This window comes from Pleurodeles waltl, chromosome 7, assembly GCF_031143425.1.
Source record: "Pleurodeles waltl isolate 20211129_DDA chromosome 7, aPleWal1.hap1.20221129, whole genome shotgun sequence".
Lineage (NCBI taxonomy): Eukaryota > Metazoa > Chordata > Amphibia > Caudata > Salamandridae > Pleurodeles > Pleurodeles waltl.
The window spans coordinates 966945376-966964247 of record NC_090446.1 but is presented as its reverse complement, the minus strand read 5'-3'; the positions used below and the strand labels follow the sequence as shown (position 1 = coordinate 966964247).

The window sequence follows — 18872 nt, the reverse complement described above, 5'->3', positions numbered from 1 at the left end:
CATGACCCTAGGTAGAATGGGTTAACGTCTTAGGAGTGTGACAGGAAAAAAGGATGGGAAAGAATGATGGGAGATAGGACTCTTAGCCAATGTTTTGGGGAAGATAATTTGGAGGCACCACAAGTAAAACTGCAGTTAAAGATAATCGCTTCACAGAGAAAGGTGTCTATGCCATGGGGTTTGCATGCAGAATGAGGGATCAAAACAAAGGGGTGCGAGGGTACTGTCTTAGTGTCTTTTACTGCAGCTGGTCAGATTGCCAGTTGGATCCATGCTCCATTTATGCCAGTTTCAAAGGACAACATTAGATGACTACGATTAGCTTCAGGCCTGTCATGCTTAAAGATGAATTCTCGACAGTCATGGCCACAGCCATCAGGGTGTTCAGCAAACACGCCACTGTAAAAAGAATGGGGATACAGACTTTACATCCAGAACATGGAACTTCAGACTAGTTCTTCCCTTCCACAATACATCCCATTTTTAGTTATATTAACTCCCATTTAGAGACAGAATTCCAGTATTAGTTTGTAGGATTCTAGCATTAGGGCTCACATTTGAAAGCAGACTTGTTGCTTCTGCTAACCACATTGAAAAACAGATTCCACAAATAAGTCTTCCAGAAATGAAATTCCTATAAACATATATTGTTGTTTAAAGGGCTCCTATGCTAATAAAGACATTGAGATGCTATTTGAAGTTGAAAAGGCTGATTTTTTAAATTTCCTTCCAACAAAGAAATAGGGTTCACGTGGCGGAGTTCTCCTCAATTCCTGTTATTCTAGGAAGGCGTTTTCACAGAGATGCAGGTAAAAGTGGATTCACTACTTCAATGCTCCCTATTGTCTGTCTCAGGAATTGCCAGACCATCAGTGGTCAGACCGAATCTTGCCACTCCCACCGCATTCCCTATAGCTCTTCAGAACCTTTCCATTATCCACATAGCACTCCCTGTTAGATTAGAAACCATCATCCTTCTACTTTCTTAGTACAACAAAAGTTTTGCTTTTTGTTGGGACAGACAAAGGGTTCATTCAACTCTAGTGAAATACCTTCACTTTCACCTCTGCAAGGCTCTGGTACCAGTACAAAATGTCTTTTGTGCCTCAGAATACTTACACAGTTTGAAGTAGCTCCTCTGAAGAGAAATCTCCAGCACAGCATTATCATTAATTCTGAACAAGTCTAGGAGCCTCTGTGAACTTCTTATCTCAGAATTTGTTTCCAGTTTCTTCAAAAACAGTTCCTGAATGTGACCTTATGTCTCCTTCTTGCTTCTCACTATTAGAGTTTCTGACTCAATGTTGTCATAGTTCGGACAAGTTCAACCAGCTGATGTTTTCTATTCCTCAGTTGCTGTCTCTAAGGCTTAGTATTAACCAGTGCCCTCAGCACCAACTGTAACTACACATATATAAATACTATTACAATACAATACAATAGGCTAACCAAGACTAAGGTTCTACTGCCACTTTCTCCTGTGCCATTTACTGAGCTCTCCTCGGTGTTGGATGATCCTCTCTGTACAATTATTAGCTTTTTTATAAACCGCATAGCAGCTAACGTTATGCATTCTTCTCATAGAGGAAATAGGGTAGAATCCTTATCCACCACACCTGCTAAACTGCCTCAGGAATTAACAAAGGCAATACCTCACTTCTCAATGTCAGATCAATTTATTAATAGACTTAGCAATAAGCTGACTGTTCCTTCAAACTACTTAATGAAAACACTTTGCACCAGCTAGAAATTGTTCCATCCATCTTATTCTCCTTATCTTCTCTTTGGTGAAGTATCAGATGTCTCCTCAAAGACTCAGGCTTTGATTATGAGTCCTCCATAATTGTAATGTCATGTATTGCACCCCTTAAACCAAAAGAAATAGAGAGAGGGCCCTCCTAACCGTATAACCCCATGGGGACAGGGCACCTTGACTCAGAAAGTAGAAAATGAGTCCTCAAACAAAATAATAACCTGTTGGTTATTATTTTGTTTGAGGACTCATTTTCTTCTTTCTTGCACCCCTTAAAAACAATACCCTGGGAATTGTTGTAATAAATAAAATCACTTATGAATTTGGTCCTGAAAATGATGCACAACATGGGGATTTTGGTGCTTACCACAACACAATCTGCATGCTCCATCATTTACAGGGCAGTATTCACCCAGTAACTTTCAGCAGGTTTGACCTGCTGAAATTTATCTGGAGGAAAATGCGACTGTCAGATTTTACTACTGAACCTATAATTCTGACACCAGACCAAACATTGGAGTAGAAACCAATAATTATTACTTCATTTCTGAAGAGGGAGTTGAGTTCATTCACTCCAACAGACTACACAAAATTCTTATGGACAAAACCAAGGACACTTCTAATGTAAACCTTTCTGACATTCTTATTTAAGGATTACTAACAATAGCATTCCCAAGAAAAGTCTTCCTTTCACTGTCTCATAACCCAAGACTAATGTGATCAAAATCACTGGAAAGAGTGTTTAGCCTCTCCTGCCTTCAGTTTCCATTGATTGCAGAGAATGGGGTCAGGAACCTTTAGATCCATGTTTGCTTCCTTTTGAATATATATTACTCTCATTCCATTTGACTTAAAGGATGGAGTTTCTGGTGTTTCTGTTTCATTATGCTAAAGAAAACTGGATGCTCACAATCTTTTCAGGAACATTACAGTTACACATTTAAAACATTTGCCTACTCTAGAGCCCTTCAATACCATTATGCTTTAGTAAATTCTGTTATCTTGAAAACGGGAGAACTTGAGAAGACCTACAGAATCCCTACTTCACATTAAGGAAACTATGATTTTTATTAGAAGCTGAGCATATCAGTGCCAATGCCTTCCATTTGCACTAATCTGTGCCTCCATTCTGTTCATCAAGCTGATTTCAGAGGTGGCAGCCCATGCTTGCCTGCAAGGTCTCCATCCTTAGTCTTGATAACAGCACCCATTAAATATCCGACCATCTCCAGAAGGCATGCAGTGCTGTTCAAGATTAAAGTCTCCTTGGCCTTTCTGCATGCTATCCTAGCTAGAGTTTTAAATACTCCAGGTGTATCGTGGGTGATGGCTGAGTATTCTCGGATTTATGGAATCTGCGTGCATCTAGAATGAGCGAATAACATCTTTAGATGTCCCCTCACTATTAGCAAGGGACAGATTTTCAAGAAGCATTGATTGAAATATTGCCTTTACCTATTTCGATAAGGAATGCAATCTTTCTCATGTGTTGTCCCCTTCAGAGAACACATGTTTGGGTAACTTTCAACTGTCTAAATGGAGTATGCTTGGGAAGCCATTTGCCAACAGCACAGGCACAGGTTAGTGCTGGGCAGAAAGCTACTTGTGAACCTGTTCGAACTGAACACAGAGTCACAGGATATGTACTTTTTTTCTCCAAGTGGAAACTGCCTAGATTTGCAGAGACAATAATATAGCAATATTTAACCTAATCAAACAGGATACAATTATGTAGCCTTCTGTATGCCCTCTGGCAAAAGGAATGTCCAATCCATTCAGCAGTCACTATTAATTGTCAGAGAGTTAATAATGTAAAAACGAACAGACTGAGGGTGTCTTTAATAGCGCTGAACTTTATTAATGAATATTCATGTATTTTGAGTGTAGAATTTGCATAAAAAATGTATAAACGTAGAGAAAAATAATGCACACATTTGAAGGTGCGCTCACCAGAGTGGCCGTCAATATTCACGAAGCGTACCTATCAATGGCTTATTAATGTAAAATGTTGAGCTTATGTTTGATTAATGTAGTAATATGTCATGTTAAGAGTTGTTCATTGTGTATTAGCTTTATTAATCTTAGCCCTTAATTTAGCAAGGTCTTGGCCTAGTTGCACGGCCTCATGTCAAGCTGCATTTCTTGGGCGTTTTATAAATGGATGCTTAGAGAATTAAATTGTGATTTTTCACTGTACTGACCATGTGCTCGTAGTTGAAGTTCGTTCTCATGAGAAACTGCTTGCTAGAAGATGCTGTACTTGCTAGTGAAACAATGTTTTATGTAGTGAAAGACTGACCTTCCCAGGAGAAGACTGGATACATTGACTGGAGTTTAAGCTGCAACAGTATTGATACCTGACAAGCCGAATTCCGCGAGCGGGAGAAGAGGAGCCAATCATCGACATGTGAACCATGTAGTAGTAAAATTTTAGATAGGGGTTTCTTTTCTTATTGGACTAAATGTAAACATGCGATCCCCAGACCAATGAGGGTGTGGGAAGTAGTTTTAGGAAATCTAACTTAACCAGACTGCATTGAGGGAAGGCAGGTCATTCTGCGACTTTCTTCTAAGCTATCTTGAGTGTTTAGCTCTATTCTTTTCTGAATTGCTTGAAAGGACTTTGCTTTTCTGAACTTTGACGCTGAATCCTGATGCCTTACTGACTGAACTGATGTCCTATTGACAAAGACTCTCACAGCTTGCTGTACCATATTGAGGACAGGTATACAATGACTTTACTGAGAGCTATGTCTGTTTTTGTTCCTAGGTACCAACTTCTATTTTGACAGAGCCATAGTTAGATGTTTTTTCAAATTTGTGTGACTCAATTGTTTTGCATGAAGCCCAAACATGCATTGCTAATCTGATGCTAGTTAGGGTACTCACAGATGGAGGTTGCTACATATAGTAACAGCTAATGTCTTTTCTTTGCTGATTCTAAATGTATGTTTTATCATTTGTGCAGTTATTTTTGCTATTAATGTGTACTTCAACCAAAGAATGTGTAGTAGCTCAAGATTTGATTAGATTGCGATTTTTTCGCCACTTTGGACAGCCAGTATTGTTTTTGTATGTTTATCATTTGATATTGAGACTAAGTTACGTGACATTAGCATTGTTAATATAGGGTAATAAACATTTTAATTTTTACATAAAAGTGTGGTTATTCTTGACTTCAAGGTCATGGTGTGTGGAAATTATTGACTCTTATTGATTATTGAGGTCATCGCTTGTTATTTGCTATTGATTGGTACAGGATATATGGTGGGAAAAACTCGAAGCGCAGTCAAAAGGTCCATTGGCCTATTCGTGTCTCCCTTGTAAGTTTACTTTTTAAGGTCTGATGTGCTATGATCTGTATCATTCTGTACATCAAAGTGTACTGGTCTTCCATATTTTCCAAAAGTTTTTTTAACATGAGGAGACTCTTCAGGTCAACCTCGTTGCCATCAGATATAATTAAAAATGTCCACTTTGTTAGTTGTGGATTAAAAGAGGTTATGCATTTATTGCCTATAGATGCGATATCTATTCAGTGAACCAAACGTGCCAAAACGATAACGAGTGAATTGTGATGCACACAATGTTGTTGTGTGTGGGTAATACACATGCATGCTCATGCCGTGTTGAAACAATCCCGCTAACCTGGCGAAACAATAAGCAATGAGTATGTTTATAAACAGTGCATCTGGGTAATTTAGATATATCTGTGAATAGAGGGACTGGAATAAGTGACTCTTAAGATATATTATAATGTACTGTAAGGAAGAAGACACAAATAGATGGACCTCTGAATAATAAACCAATCTGGCTGCCGCAAGAGCAACAACTCTTTCCCACAGTCCCCTTTCTGTTTCATTGCTCATAGACAGTGCAATCCAGCCATGGCACCTCACAGGCGCAGTTAGCATTCCTGATGCATATATGAACCTTCTTGCTGACATACTGCAAGCCCCTCTCGTATGGACTGTCCTATTGAGTTATGGCTCAGGCAAATTACTAATTATCCTGATGATGATCCCACATTGCTAAGGGACTGAAAAGCCTCTACAGACGGCTCTCCTTCTACACCCTGACCTGACACCTCTGCTCTGCCGACCACACCCTCGCAACCGTCCTAAGCGTCCACAGAACTATGACTGGCGGTAGATTGTTCTCGCACCTCGCCACCAAAATGTGGAACACTCTTCCCACCCACCTGCGCCAGACCAAAGACCTCCTTACCTTTAGGAAACGTCTCAAGACCTGGCTGTTTGAGCAGTAGCGGCACCTCCCCCCCCACCCCACCCCATACTCATCGCCTTGAGACCCTCACGGGTGAGTAGTGCGCTTTACAGATTCCTCATTGATTGATTGACCCACATTTTGACCCGCTAGAACTTGTATCAACTTCTCTATTGGGTGCAGAAGTGCTTTGCCCTTGAAATAAGTGACCTTCATTTTGTATGACATTACTGGTGACACCTTGCTTTTTGCCTGTATGTGTATTGTTTTGTCTGTTTTTAACATTTGTTTTGAAATTACACCGTAGGGGTTTGCCTTTTATCCCAATGAAGAAAAACTCTTTGGTTATTGTCATTGGAACAGTTTTTGGGAATTGTGATGTTTCCATAAATATTGTGTTTACATTTACTGCTTAGGGACCGTTGTTTCTTTAACTCTGCAGTACCCCTGGCCCCTAATGATGCTTGGGTTTCCCTTGTGTTTTTGAAAATATGTGGATTAAAAGAGGCCACAGCTCTGTAAAAGTCACTTTCTTGAACAGCTGGACAGGGAAACCCTGGCATGCCTTTCCTCCTACAGCCATAAGCCTCAATATCAAACAAACGTTTAAGAGTGAGATGCTGATTAGGTTTCCTTAAAGTAGCTCTTGTCCTGTAGGAAAAGGCAGTTACATCTTTGGTTAACTGCTTAACCCACCTCATTCTGGATACTTGCAATTCAGTCAAGGCACAATATTATGTCCACTTTGCAGACCAATTTGGCCTGCGGAATTGATGCAAAATAAAAAAAAAGACTTTGGGCCTCCTTTACAAGACCCACCTTTGCATAATTCTTTTGTTTGATGCAACAGCAATACAAGCAGTGGTTTACACTGCTCTACATTTAAAAACTGACACACTGGGCCCAATGCTTCAGTTTGTAATGCCTTGTGTCACATTATACCTGTTAACCTTATAAGGTTTGCAAGGTAGGCGTTCCATCAGGAAAAGTCATGCAGAACTGACGAAGCGAACTTTACAACATTTCACTGTGTGGTTCTGCAACTTCATTTTGTCAGAATTTTAACACCTGCTCAGAGCAGGCTGACACAGGGCCTTTCTCTGTGGGAGCCTTCCTTGCATTGCTGGAGTAGCATCATAGTTTACGCTAGTCCAGCAATATTTAAGTTTAGCACCACAGATGCATCAGAATTTCTTACACATCTGTGAAAACGGGTGCCATAGAGCTCTGTATTCTAAATACAGTGCATCCATGACGTTGTCAGGGGGTCTTAGGACAGCCCAACAAATCTGAGGCATCGGAGCCGATCCATCAGATCCTTGTAAATGAGGCCTTTTGTGTGCTGCTGCTTTTGAGTGATCATGTATGCAGTCTCGAACAAGTAGGAGAGGTTGGCTGACACAAAGTTTCCCATTTAAGTGCTGTCTATTTACACTTCTGGTATCAGGACGTAGGAGTGGGCATCAGAAGAGTGATTCACAATGAAAGGATTGCAGGGAATATTGGTGGTGGTGAGATGGAACAGAATATAAGCTGACGAATATTTGCAAAGATATAGAACATTTCTGCTCTCTCCTTGCACTGGTGCACTGTGTGCTGCCTAGTGCCAGTGCAGATACCATTGCACCTTAGTGCACAGGCGCCTGCGTTATGGGCAGGACTGTGCAGGAATGTATAACTTTCTGCACAAAAACAATCTGAAGATGACTGTTCCTCTCTCTATGTGTGCTGCAAAAGGCAACACATATGGAAAGAGGAAGTGGTGAGGGGAAATGAAGATATTTCTCCTCGATATGCCTCTGTCGGGGAAGTGCACCACTTCGGACCAAAGCCAGGTTTACAAGTCTTTGTAAATCTGGGTGTATGTCAAAATACATGGGTGAATACATGGGAATGCCCATACTCCACATACCGAACATCTACCTGTTATACACTGCATTACTTTGAATATATGAAACCACACAGAGTGCGTTTGCGTGGCTTAGTAGGTGCCAAAAATGATCTTGCCACAGGGCTGCGCTACAAAAGTGACGCAACCCGATGCAAAATCATAGTAAATCTGAGCCACTATGTTTTAATGTCAGGAGAGTCCTCCTGGGCACAGGATATAGAAAGGTAGTTTAGAATGTGCGTGGATTGTGGTTAATAAGATTTCATACCTTCTGAATTATTGGTATTGAAGCTTGTCCCATCAAACGACGTCCAGAGTGGGTTGATCTTTGTCCTAGCCGTGCTGACCACTCTGACCACCTTCTGCGTCCCCATCACAAGCTGGAGGTTTAAGACCATCGAAAGGAAGGCAAAGCGTGATAGAGAAAGACAGACATACACAGAGGGTAAAAAAGGGCTTCAATAAGTGATAGTAAAATATAATATTAAGTACATATTAGAGAAAGACACGGGTATTAAGGGCTTTTGGCTGAAGGAAAACTGCAGTATCTGTACTCCTGCGCACACTTAAGCTGCTTAAACTGACAGACTCGCACAGTCAGACATGTGTGCAGGCAGTGCTGCACAAACATACCAGTCCCTCTTGTCCTGGCATTTATGAAAGACTTTCAGCAGCAAATCAGCTAGATATGTAGTGGGCCCCGTTAAAAACTCACTATAACACAAATCACGTGTTTGAGCTAAACTGACATTCTTTTTTCAGTGTTTAGTTTTTTTCGATATCTGTTTTGCTTTTCGCTTTCTTGCAAGCTTCTTTGTCAGGTTTGACGGATGTATTCTTTAGGGAAATGAAGGAGGCCCATGTCCTAGCATGTTTGGTTGGTCACTACATCTCTTTATGTGAGCGCTCTGTAAACCTACACAAATATGTATTTTTTTTCTTTCACTTGAGTCCAATATGCAAACACTGTCGTGAAATTTAGCAAACACACCAAGAAAAAGCAAAAACATGCTGTTTGCAGGGACCACTACAGAGGGGTGCCACCGCAGGGAAACCATGGCGCCATGGCCTAATCCTTTCACCATGTTGCAGCGTAATGTGAGCCGAGCCTATTCCCAACTCCACTGCTTGGCAGCCTAAAGTACTGCCTCCATGTCAAAAGAATGATGATACACCCTTGCTCCCATGGGCAGAACCTACATCTCTAGGGACTGGGGCATGAGGCTGGACAGTCTGGTTCTTGACGACTTGTGAACCATGTAAGCCGGTCCAAACCCGAGAGCGGCAGCAGGAACAATCATTACACAGATACCATTACACTAGGGAGAGGTAGGGCATCTGCTGGAGTCATGGCTCCCTCTAGCACACAACACCCTGGAAGGCGCAAGAGAGTTGACGTTTTTGCTTATATAATAAGTGAATATGGTCAGACGAATTAGTATTAGAGTCAGTGAATTTTCGTCACAGTGTTCAGATTATTCAAAGCCATCGGATATTCTTTCAGGTCCAAGAAACTTGCTAGAAGAAAGACGAGGTTCCTCTTATTCACAGAGAAAAAAACAGCCTTTTGGGGTAGGTAGATTCTAGGCAGAAATAATTGTACCCCAACCACACAGGAAATTAGGTTATTTGTGATATGGTCATGTGGAAAAGTTAGGGACAGAAGTACAATAAAATGATTATGTTGTAATTACGATGTTCAAACTAGTTAGTACGAAGAGAGCTTAAAAATTGTTGAATCCTAGTTCTGGCTTTCATGGAGGATTTCATGGCCCACATTAGTCCTTCAAGACAGCAGTGTTTGTCTCATCCCAGGTGTGGACATTACCTTTCTCCCTTTATATACGGAACCACTCCCATTCTGCCTCTTCACTAAGATTATTCACCAACCACCTGCGTGCTAGAGGATTTATATCACCTCGTGCTAGGGGAGTTATACATGCCTAGAAAGCTCGTTAAAGCTCATTCTGCTCAAGAGACAATTCGGGGTGTACGAGGGATGCTGAATCTGTATATAGAAGCTGAGGAACAACTTACAGTCTTTCCCCTGGGCATTTCACTATTTATGTACATTGCAGCAGCGCTTTGGCACTAATGTTGTCAGTTGTCCTTTTTCTCAATGCTTGCACCACTCTAAGGTTATGCATGAATGCCCGAGAGAGGCAAGTTAATACTCTGAACTGACAAACATTTTGCTATTGGAGAGGCCACATGCACGCTTCAAAGGTGGATGAGAGAAGAATCTGCAGGGCATTTCCTTCTCTAGGAGATCAGAGTAAGAATGCATCACTCATATGTTTCAACTACAGACCCAAGACATGTGTCCTTCTAGTCGTTACTGCTGTAGCGTAAGAGACTCTCACACATCAGGTGAAAGCTACTTTCCTAGCTCTCCTTTCTTCCAGTCCTAAAAAGAAAACCATTTTTGACCAAAAAAACAAAACAACCCCTACATATTTTAACAGAAAACATGGAGGTCTGAAATCAGTGGTCCTCCCAGGGAGGTTCAGGGATCAAGGGAAAAGTTTCTCTAACACTGGGTAACATGACAGTCCACCACCCAGTGGGGATTCTAAAACATAAGAGCAGGCTTTCTGAATAGATAGCTCTCAGAAGATTCAAAAGTGTATAATTGGGTGCTGCATTACTGGCCGTATATTCTTTGGTGGACTGGAGCCATTGGAGGCCGTTTTTTAAGGTCCACACCTGCTGCCTCTCACTCCAGGTCCTGAAGATTTATGGCAGCAGGAACAGTAGGCAAAAGAGGGAGAAACTAGAAAGAAATAGACAGGAAAGGAAGGGCAAGAAGGGAAAGGGGCTGTTTTGAACCTTCTTGTTTGTGCTGCTTCTGGTTCCCAGTTTGGTCCAGAATATGAGACAGACCGAAAATCGGTATCCTTTTTCGCAAAGAAAACACAAAATAATAGACTTCACACCAAGTCTCACACCACAATCTCTGAGCCATGAGTTGTGATAGCCGGTGCAGCATATTTCTGTTTGCCTTTCCACCATTCCTATGATCTATTTCGGTCCAGGTAGTTATCTTTGATTTAGGTAGCTCTAATGCAGATTTGACAGCTGGATTCGTATTCTAGCCAGATTACTGTTTATGGAAGTGAGATATGCCAGATAACCTACAAGAAAATACCTGGAGAAGGTTTGGCATTTTGTGTCTATACACGGGCTAGTATCTGCTTCTGTGTATTAAATACTTATCCTATAGCAAAATCAAGACTCCATTAAGTGTTCTCCTGATGGCAATTTGTGCATACCGTTAGCTCCCTCATAAATCACTTTAAGTCCCAGTCATCCAGAATTTTTTTAAGGCTTGAAGAGAAAGTTTCTACTGGTCTCCTTGGTCCTGACTAAGGCTTACTATACAAAATATCTTGTTTTTACAAACCACTTTCTGTAATAAAACTGATTACATTAGACATCTGATTTCATATAGAAAATGGTTAGTGAAAATCAAGCTGTTTTTGATAATGCACCTGAAACTGTGTTACATAGTCATATGGTGATGAGCTGTTATCTGCCATTCCTCCTGATTGTTCTTAATTTGACCATGGGTTTGCAATGTTCTTTTTAATTGTTGTGCATCAGTGGAACAAGCATTACACAGGCTCAATGTTAAAAACATGAAAACATCAAGGATGTCGGAGTTCAAGACTGCTTTTGGCTTTTATGTTCCAGGCAATAAAGAACAACTGATTCTTAGTATGAGGTGTGACAGTGGCGGTGTAAAAGGCTATGCTGTAAAACAGCCAGGCCACCCAACACCATCTGAGAAAATGTATCCACAGAAGCACTTACATTAGATGAACAAAAATGACTGCTTCCCCTATGATGCTGATGCTTTACCCTAAGTAGCACAAGAGCTCACCAAATCACTTTTTCAAGTATGACCTTGATGAAGCAGAAAATGAAGGTTTTGATTTATTAACGCTTAAACGTAGTGCTGAAATAATCATGGGTGATATTAACCGAACTAATAAAGATTGTACGGGGACAAAATGTGCCCTCAGAGTAGTTTGCCATCATTTATACGCGTGCTTTATATAACGTGGTGTACTAGAATTGCACTAATCCGACATAATCATAAACGTGTGCTACGATTTGCTTGTTTGACATGTTTTAGCTTAACATTACTTTAGCGGAGGCTTTGGCCTAGTTGCCTGGTCTCACGGTTTAGATGCTCGTATTTTTCCACTGTGCTAATAAACGTGTATTTCTGCTTGAAGCTGTACTTTTCCACAGAAACTGTTCACATGCTTATCTTAAAGTTAGTGCCAGCCTGGCATATTTTCTCTTTAATTCAAGGTCGACTTGCAGGTGCGGACAATGGAGGCTCAGAAAGTGAGCTAATTGAGAGACAATGTTGCGATTTGCGTACCCATCTCCAAGGATAATGTATGCTTAAGTAAAAGCTTGAGAACTGTCGTTTTTGATTGGTCAATTTGAAGCTAACCTATGAACCCTCCAATGGAGACCCTACTGGACTTGAACTGTTGTCTATAAAAACCAGGTGCACGAGAGGAAAGCTCTCTCTATATCATCGGACATCCCGCCATTTTGACTTCGTAGCTATTATGGCCCACTTTGCTGCGACGCCATTTTGAGAGACTTTGATGCTTTCTCTAGTCGAGAGAAAGAGACTTTAATGATTCTTGCCCTAGAGACTTTAACTTTGATCTGATCCCCTTTGCATGAAGTAGTAGCTTTACCTTGCCGCCGTGAGGCAATTGCCCCGTTCACCCCTGCCCCTTTGCCCAGTCCCGTGCCGATCGAAACGGTACCCATGATGACTAAAGAACGGTACCTGTGAGACGAAGACTTCCTTGTATGCTGATCGTAATTGGTAAATATGAAAAGAAATTGTAAAATTGCATTGTGTTTCTTTTAGGTAACCAACTGCTGATTTTGATAAGGGCCCTAGCTAGGAGTTTTCTAAATTAATGTTGCTAAATTGTTTTTGCATGAAGTCCCACATGCCGATGCTAATTTGAGGTTAGATGAGGATTCCATATGTCGCACGACGCAATTTGAGATCTTGTTATGCTGACTAAATGTACGCAATTAGCCCATTACAGATTATCGTATTAGTGCTTTGCATTGCCATTATCGAATGCCTTGTGATTCAAATGCTACTTAGATTGCACTTGTTTCGACGTTATGGACAGCTATTAATGTTCATATATGTTTATCATTTGGTGTTGAGACGCATTTATATTGTGCTAGCTTTGTTAATATAGGGAAATAAATTCACTAACTTTGCAATAAACTGGTGTGGTTATTCCTGGCTGAAAGGTCAGGGTTCGCCGAAATGTATTCTGGATTAATTGTTAAGTGTTATGTTGTTCAAGGTGTTGCTTATGTTCGTTATTGATTATCGATTTGATGAGATTGATCGATTAAGAGTACAGAGAGTTCCCACTAAGTCAAAAGATTCATCGGCCTAAAGAGCGTCCGGACACAGGTAAATTATTAGTACGGACCGCTCTATCAGTAGATGGTAGCAGAGGACGGTTACGTCTTTTGGGACCCTGTACTAGTAGAGTACATGGTGTTGAATTAACGGTTACGTATTCTGAGGCCCATTCGAGAGGTTGAATTAGATTTTTCTTGGGTAAAACGGATTGACAAGATGATGATGGGCTAGGTCCACCGCGACTTTCCCGGGATCTCGGAGCTTGCGAATGGAGAGAATGGAGGTGTGGAAACAGCGTTGGCGGTACTAGTGATGGTATGAGTGAAGTTAGGGTTTTGCGCTTGCACAGCTTATTGCCGCAGGGTGTGTGAAAAGGTTGCAAGGGTTTTTCTTTTGAGGATAGCGGAGGTGCGACTCCGAGTGTAGAAGTAGTGAGGTCGTCGAACTTCATAGAGATATCGGAGGTGCGGCTCCGAGTGTGAGAGTAGGGAAGTCGTCGAACTTCATGTGCGTCTGGCGCTTTGTGCATAAAAAGGTCCACGCGGTTGTTGTTGTTGAGACGGGCCCTGCGAGGTCAAGAGACTCCGGAGTATGTTGATCCATGTTGTGGTCTGGGCGGTTTAGTAGGTTGATCGGGCGTGGTCAACGAGTCGGTACGTGTGTTAAGGAGTGAAAGAAACTTCGACTTCGGGCTTTGACAAGATTCTAAGTGCACTAGAACAGATCATTGACAAGTTGAGAGTAGGTCTGCGGGTCAGATTTGCTTGCGAATGTGGGGACTGAGAAAGACGGAATAGCGGCCAGAGGCTAGTGAAAAGTCCCGAGGCTAGTGAAAGGTCCCTAAGGTCCTGAAGCGACTGTGTTACCCTTGCTGTAGTAAACCGACAGATCTGTTTTATTTTTTTGGTAGCTCGCAATATATGCAAGAAGTTGTTATGAGAGGAGGTGAGTGAAGGAGGACTAGCCGCGAGGCTTTGTCAGCCGCAGTGTGTGTGAGTGTGACGTCACTAAGAGCAGCGCTGGGATAGGTTGGTTGCAGAGAAGGGTCGCGCACAGATTGGACGCAGTCCGTGGGACTCGATTGGAAGGGGAAAGGCAGGTGAAGAGTATTCCGGGAATTAAAGTCACCTATTGATTACAAACTTTGTGGGATTAAAGTGACCTATTGATTATAAACTTGGTGAAATAAAAGACGAGAAAATGAAATTCTTTAAAGCATTCAGGAGCGCGATGAAGGGGGAGTCTTACATTAAAGCGAGCGTAGGAGAGGAGACGCCGCCCGAGGGTACACCAGCTTACATTGTAATGGAAGAGAAGGGGGTAGCTCCGTGTCTTTGGCTAAAGCAATGGCACAAACTGACAGAGAAACATGGGAGCGTAGCATTCCCGATACATGGGACATTCAATATAAGGATCCTAGAGAATTTGAGATTCACGATGTACGACATGAAGGTGCCTCCAAGGCCAGCACAGTTTGAGGCTCTAGCAATTTGGGAACTAATGGCCAGACAGCAACAGCAAAAGAAGTTCGAGACCAGAATGAGGAAGGTAGAAAAGACACTAGCGGACGCTAGGTGGGATAATGCACAGAAGGTGTGGAGGTCAGATGTATTGCAGGGGATAAAATTGTTCAACCGCAATTACTAAGGAAGGAGAAGAGACAGGTAAGAAAGCTACCTGTAAGACAGACAGGAAGTGTCCCAAGGATAGAGAGGACGAGGAAAAGTTGAGAAGAGAAGAGGAGTTAGAAGATGAGGAGTTAATAATGCAATTGCTGAACGACCGTCCACCGCCTTACGCAGAGAATGGACAAGGTCCAAGTACCAGTTCTGCCCCTCCAGCACCGGTACAGAACAGTGAAACCCAGAGTTCAGGAGCGCCATCGGGATCTAAGGACCCGAGTTTGCTGTTCACCCCGCAGATACCGCAGGTCAGGAGAATATATCCAGATGTGCCCATAATGAAACCAGCAGAAAATTATCAACCGCAGATGCCAGGGTACTACAACAGTGATAACAGTGCAGGAATGATTCTAGATCCAACAGTAAGGGGAGTACAGAATGGTTACAACCCAACAATGGCACAAGCTGAATCAACTCAGTTTTTGATGCCTCAAAAGCAGATACAGGGAGGAAACGCACATGTTCAAATGACGGGGAGCCAGATGGGCATGCCGGCAATGATGACCCATGGTGTGGGAATGAACATGCCACAGAACATGGGGAATGGACAGAACCCAGACGCGATATCACTACCCATTACTGTAGGTCCAGCGGTACCTCTGTATAGTCAGCCTAATTCGGGTCTGAACAATCAGGGATCAATGCTGCAGAATGGGACAGAAAGAAGGTGCATAGAGAACACTCCAGGGATAACTCCGATAGCGACTCAGCCCAATGGGTCTGGATCCTTGATGGAGTTTAGTCCCATATGTGCTCAGTCAACATTGGTGAGATCGAGTCCCCCACTGATAATACCCCTCACATCGAACACTGAAAAGTTGCCACAACCATCAATGGCAGTCGATGTGAATGCTACACTGATGGGGGTAAATGCGCAACAGCTGACCCAGTGGTTCAACAATCCACACAAAGTTCAGACAGTGGGAAAGGAGAAGATTACTTGAATAGGATGAGGCTGAACATGGAAGCACAAGAATTGGTGGAAGGGAATATGGGTGTGAATAGGTTAGAGTCCTACACGGAAGAAGAGCTGAGGTATCTATGTCCAAAGATCACGAAAGAAGTGAACAAGGTACATAAAAGTTTGCAGGAAGTAGTGGACAGAAATGGGATTGACATAGGCAAGACGAAACACTTGGGCAGGAGCTATAGGTTGGATTTTGGGACCACAGATTTTGAACACATGAGGTCAGCAGGCAGGAAGGCACACCTTAGAGAATTGTTGCAGAGTGCACAAGTGTGGAGGTGCTTAGACAAATGGGAAAGCAGGTGGGTAAAGAGGAAGGATAAGAGGAGGGACAGTGCTACAGAGCACAATGAGAAAAGACCGCAGAGTAGTGATACAGTAACTATGTTACCAATGAGGGAGACAGCAGGTGGAAAATTAGTACATGTACCATGGCACAGAAGCGACATCCAGTCATTTACGAATGATTTTCCCAAACTGAGAGAGAAGCCGATTGAATGGTATCAACAGACTGATAGGTTTGTGAAGCTTGCAAAATGTCTCTGGGAAGACCTGAACACTCTCTTCGAGATTGTGGTTCCGGCAGATTTGTGGGAGGATTGCAAAAGAGCTGTAGGTTGGCCGACAAGTGAACCAGAGAGAGACAGAGAGACGGGTGCACCATCACCTGTGGTGATGAGCTTGTACTATAAGGTGATTGAGCATTTGAAGACGAAGGTTGCCGCGAAAAATGTGGATTGGCAGAAGATTGATCGAACTGCCCAAGAGGCTAAAGAATCGATTCATAGTTATTATGAGAGGTTGTTGAAGGCGTTCAAGAATTACAGTGGCACGGAAACGATCGAGGCGAAAGATATGCTTCATTTTGTGTTCAGATTTGTGGAAGGGCTGAGACCAGAGATAAGTCAAATGATAAAGTCACATTTGATTTGCTGGCAGTCGAAACCGATTGACGAGGTCTTGACTTATGCGAAATACTGTAGCGACGAAATTGAAGTGAAACAGAAAAAGCTGAAAGAGAAGGTGATGATGATGCAGCTTAAGGCAGCTCAAACAGGTTTGCAAGGTTTGCAAGGTCTGCAGGGTTTGCAAGGGATGCAAGGGTTCCAACAGCAGGTACCACAACAGCCGTTGCAGTTGCAGGGAAACATGGCGTTTCAGCCACAGCCCAGAGGCAGAGGCAGAGGAGGTTTTGTGAATAATGGTCCGGATTTGAACACTGTTGTGACGGGTGTGCAGGCAATGAAGAAGGTGATGCCGTGTCACGTGTGCGGAATTGTAGGTCATTGGAAACGCGAGTGCCCGATGGTGGTGCAGGAAGGTGCAGGTGCAGGTGCAGGTGTAGGTGTTGGTCAGCAAAACAATGATGTCAATGCATTTCAGACAATGAGGGGACCGAAAATGAGAAGTCCAAACCCAAATTTTCAGACCGTAAATCAATTGCAGGGATTACATCCGATGCAGCCGCAGCAGATGCAGATGCCTCGTATGCAGATGACGCAAATGCAGCCGATGCAACAGCAGTTACCTATGGTACCTAATCAGCAAATGCAAATACCTTTGGCACCAATGAGTCAGCAGCAAGTGATGGTTCCTCCACAGGTAACGGGTCAGGTAATGAGTACAAATGGCACCGTACAACAGTTCCCATTACACAGTGAGAGTGGAATAAACAATGTATGGGAGAGTGAAAGCTCAGAAGAGGAAGGAGATTGTGTGCTTGCGGCATCCTTAGAAGTTGATCAAAGGGGTCCGTATGTAGAGGGAAGAGTAATGGGTCACCGTGTCTCATTCTTGGTTGACACGGGAGCCACGCGTTCAACAGTTAAGAGCAGTGAAGTACCAAATTTGCCACTCTCAGGGAGGACAGTTCAAGTGGTGGGAGTAGCAAACAGACATCTGACGAACCCAATTACAGATCCGGTACCAGTCAGCATCGGTAACTATCAAGGGGTACATCAGTTTGTGGTATGTGACTCAAGCCCGATAGCACTGTTAGGGAGGGACTTGCTGTGCAAATTGGGTTGTTCAATCATGTGTTCGAACGAAGGAATAACAATACAGACGAGCAGTGATGGGGAAGAAGAGGACAGTGTAGAGGGGGATGAGATGGAAACGGTTGATGAAGAGTATCCTCTGATTTGTCTTTTCCCGATGATAACTGAAGAAGATATCCCAGCAGAATTACGAGAAACAGTCGGAAAGGAAGTGTGGGACATGACAGGGAAAGAGGTGGGATTGATGAAAGGAGTGGAACCAGTGAAAGTGACGGTAAAGCCCAATGCGATCTTTCCCCAGACCCCACAATACCACATGCCACAAGATACTCTCATGAAAGTTGCCCAACTCATTGACGAATTTGTAAAGCAGGGGGTACTGAAAGAAGTGTTAAGCAGTCCATGTAATTCACCAATAATGGGACTAATAAAGCCGAGTGGAAAGGTCCGACTCGTGCAGGATTTGAGGAAAATAAATGACATCATAGTTAAGTGCTGCCCTGTTGTACCGAATCCAGCCGTGATAATGTTTCAAGTTCCTTGCGATGCTGAATGGTTTTCAGTCATCGATTTGTCACAGGCATTCTTCTCGGTGCCTCTTCATGAGGACAGCCAATTCCTCTTTTGTTTCAAATTCCTAGACAGAGTGTACAGTTGGTGTCGAATTCCTCAAGGGTTTTCTGAGTCACCGTCAATATTCAATCAGGTTCTAAAGAAAGACTTGGAAGAGTTAGAGTTGCCATTCGAGTCAACCCTAGTACAGTACATTGATGACTTACTAGTTGCATCAAAGACAGAGAGTGGCTGCACAGCCGACACCATTGCTCTGTTGAACCATTTGGGAAGGAATGGACATAAGGTGTCTCCTTCCAAGTTGCAGTTCTGTCAGAAGAAAGTGAAATACTTGGGTCACCAAATAGAGAAAGG

At 42.7% G+C, this 18872-nt stretch overlaps 1 protein-coding gene across 5 annotated transcripts in view; it reads right to left on the bottom strand.

The window, feature by feature from the left end:
- The window catches only part of CARD14 (caspase recruitment domain family member 14), a 469582-nt gene that overhangs the window by 33748 nt on the left and 416962 nt on the right, over positions 1-18872 (bottom strand). For 4 of the 5 annotated variants that reach the window (XM_069199715.1, XM_069199719.1, XM_069199718.1 and 1 more), the window contains one exon: positions 8140-8251. In XM_069199715.1, the coding sequence (XP_069055816.1) occupies positions 8140-8251 (112 nt within the window). Of the gene's footprint in view, positions 1-4; positions 400-8139; positions 8252-18872 lie in introns of those variants that run through there. The other variant, XM_069199720.1, reaches the window with a different exon arrangement.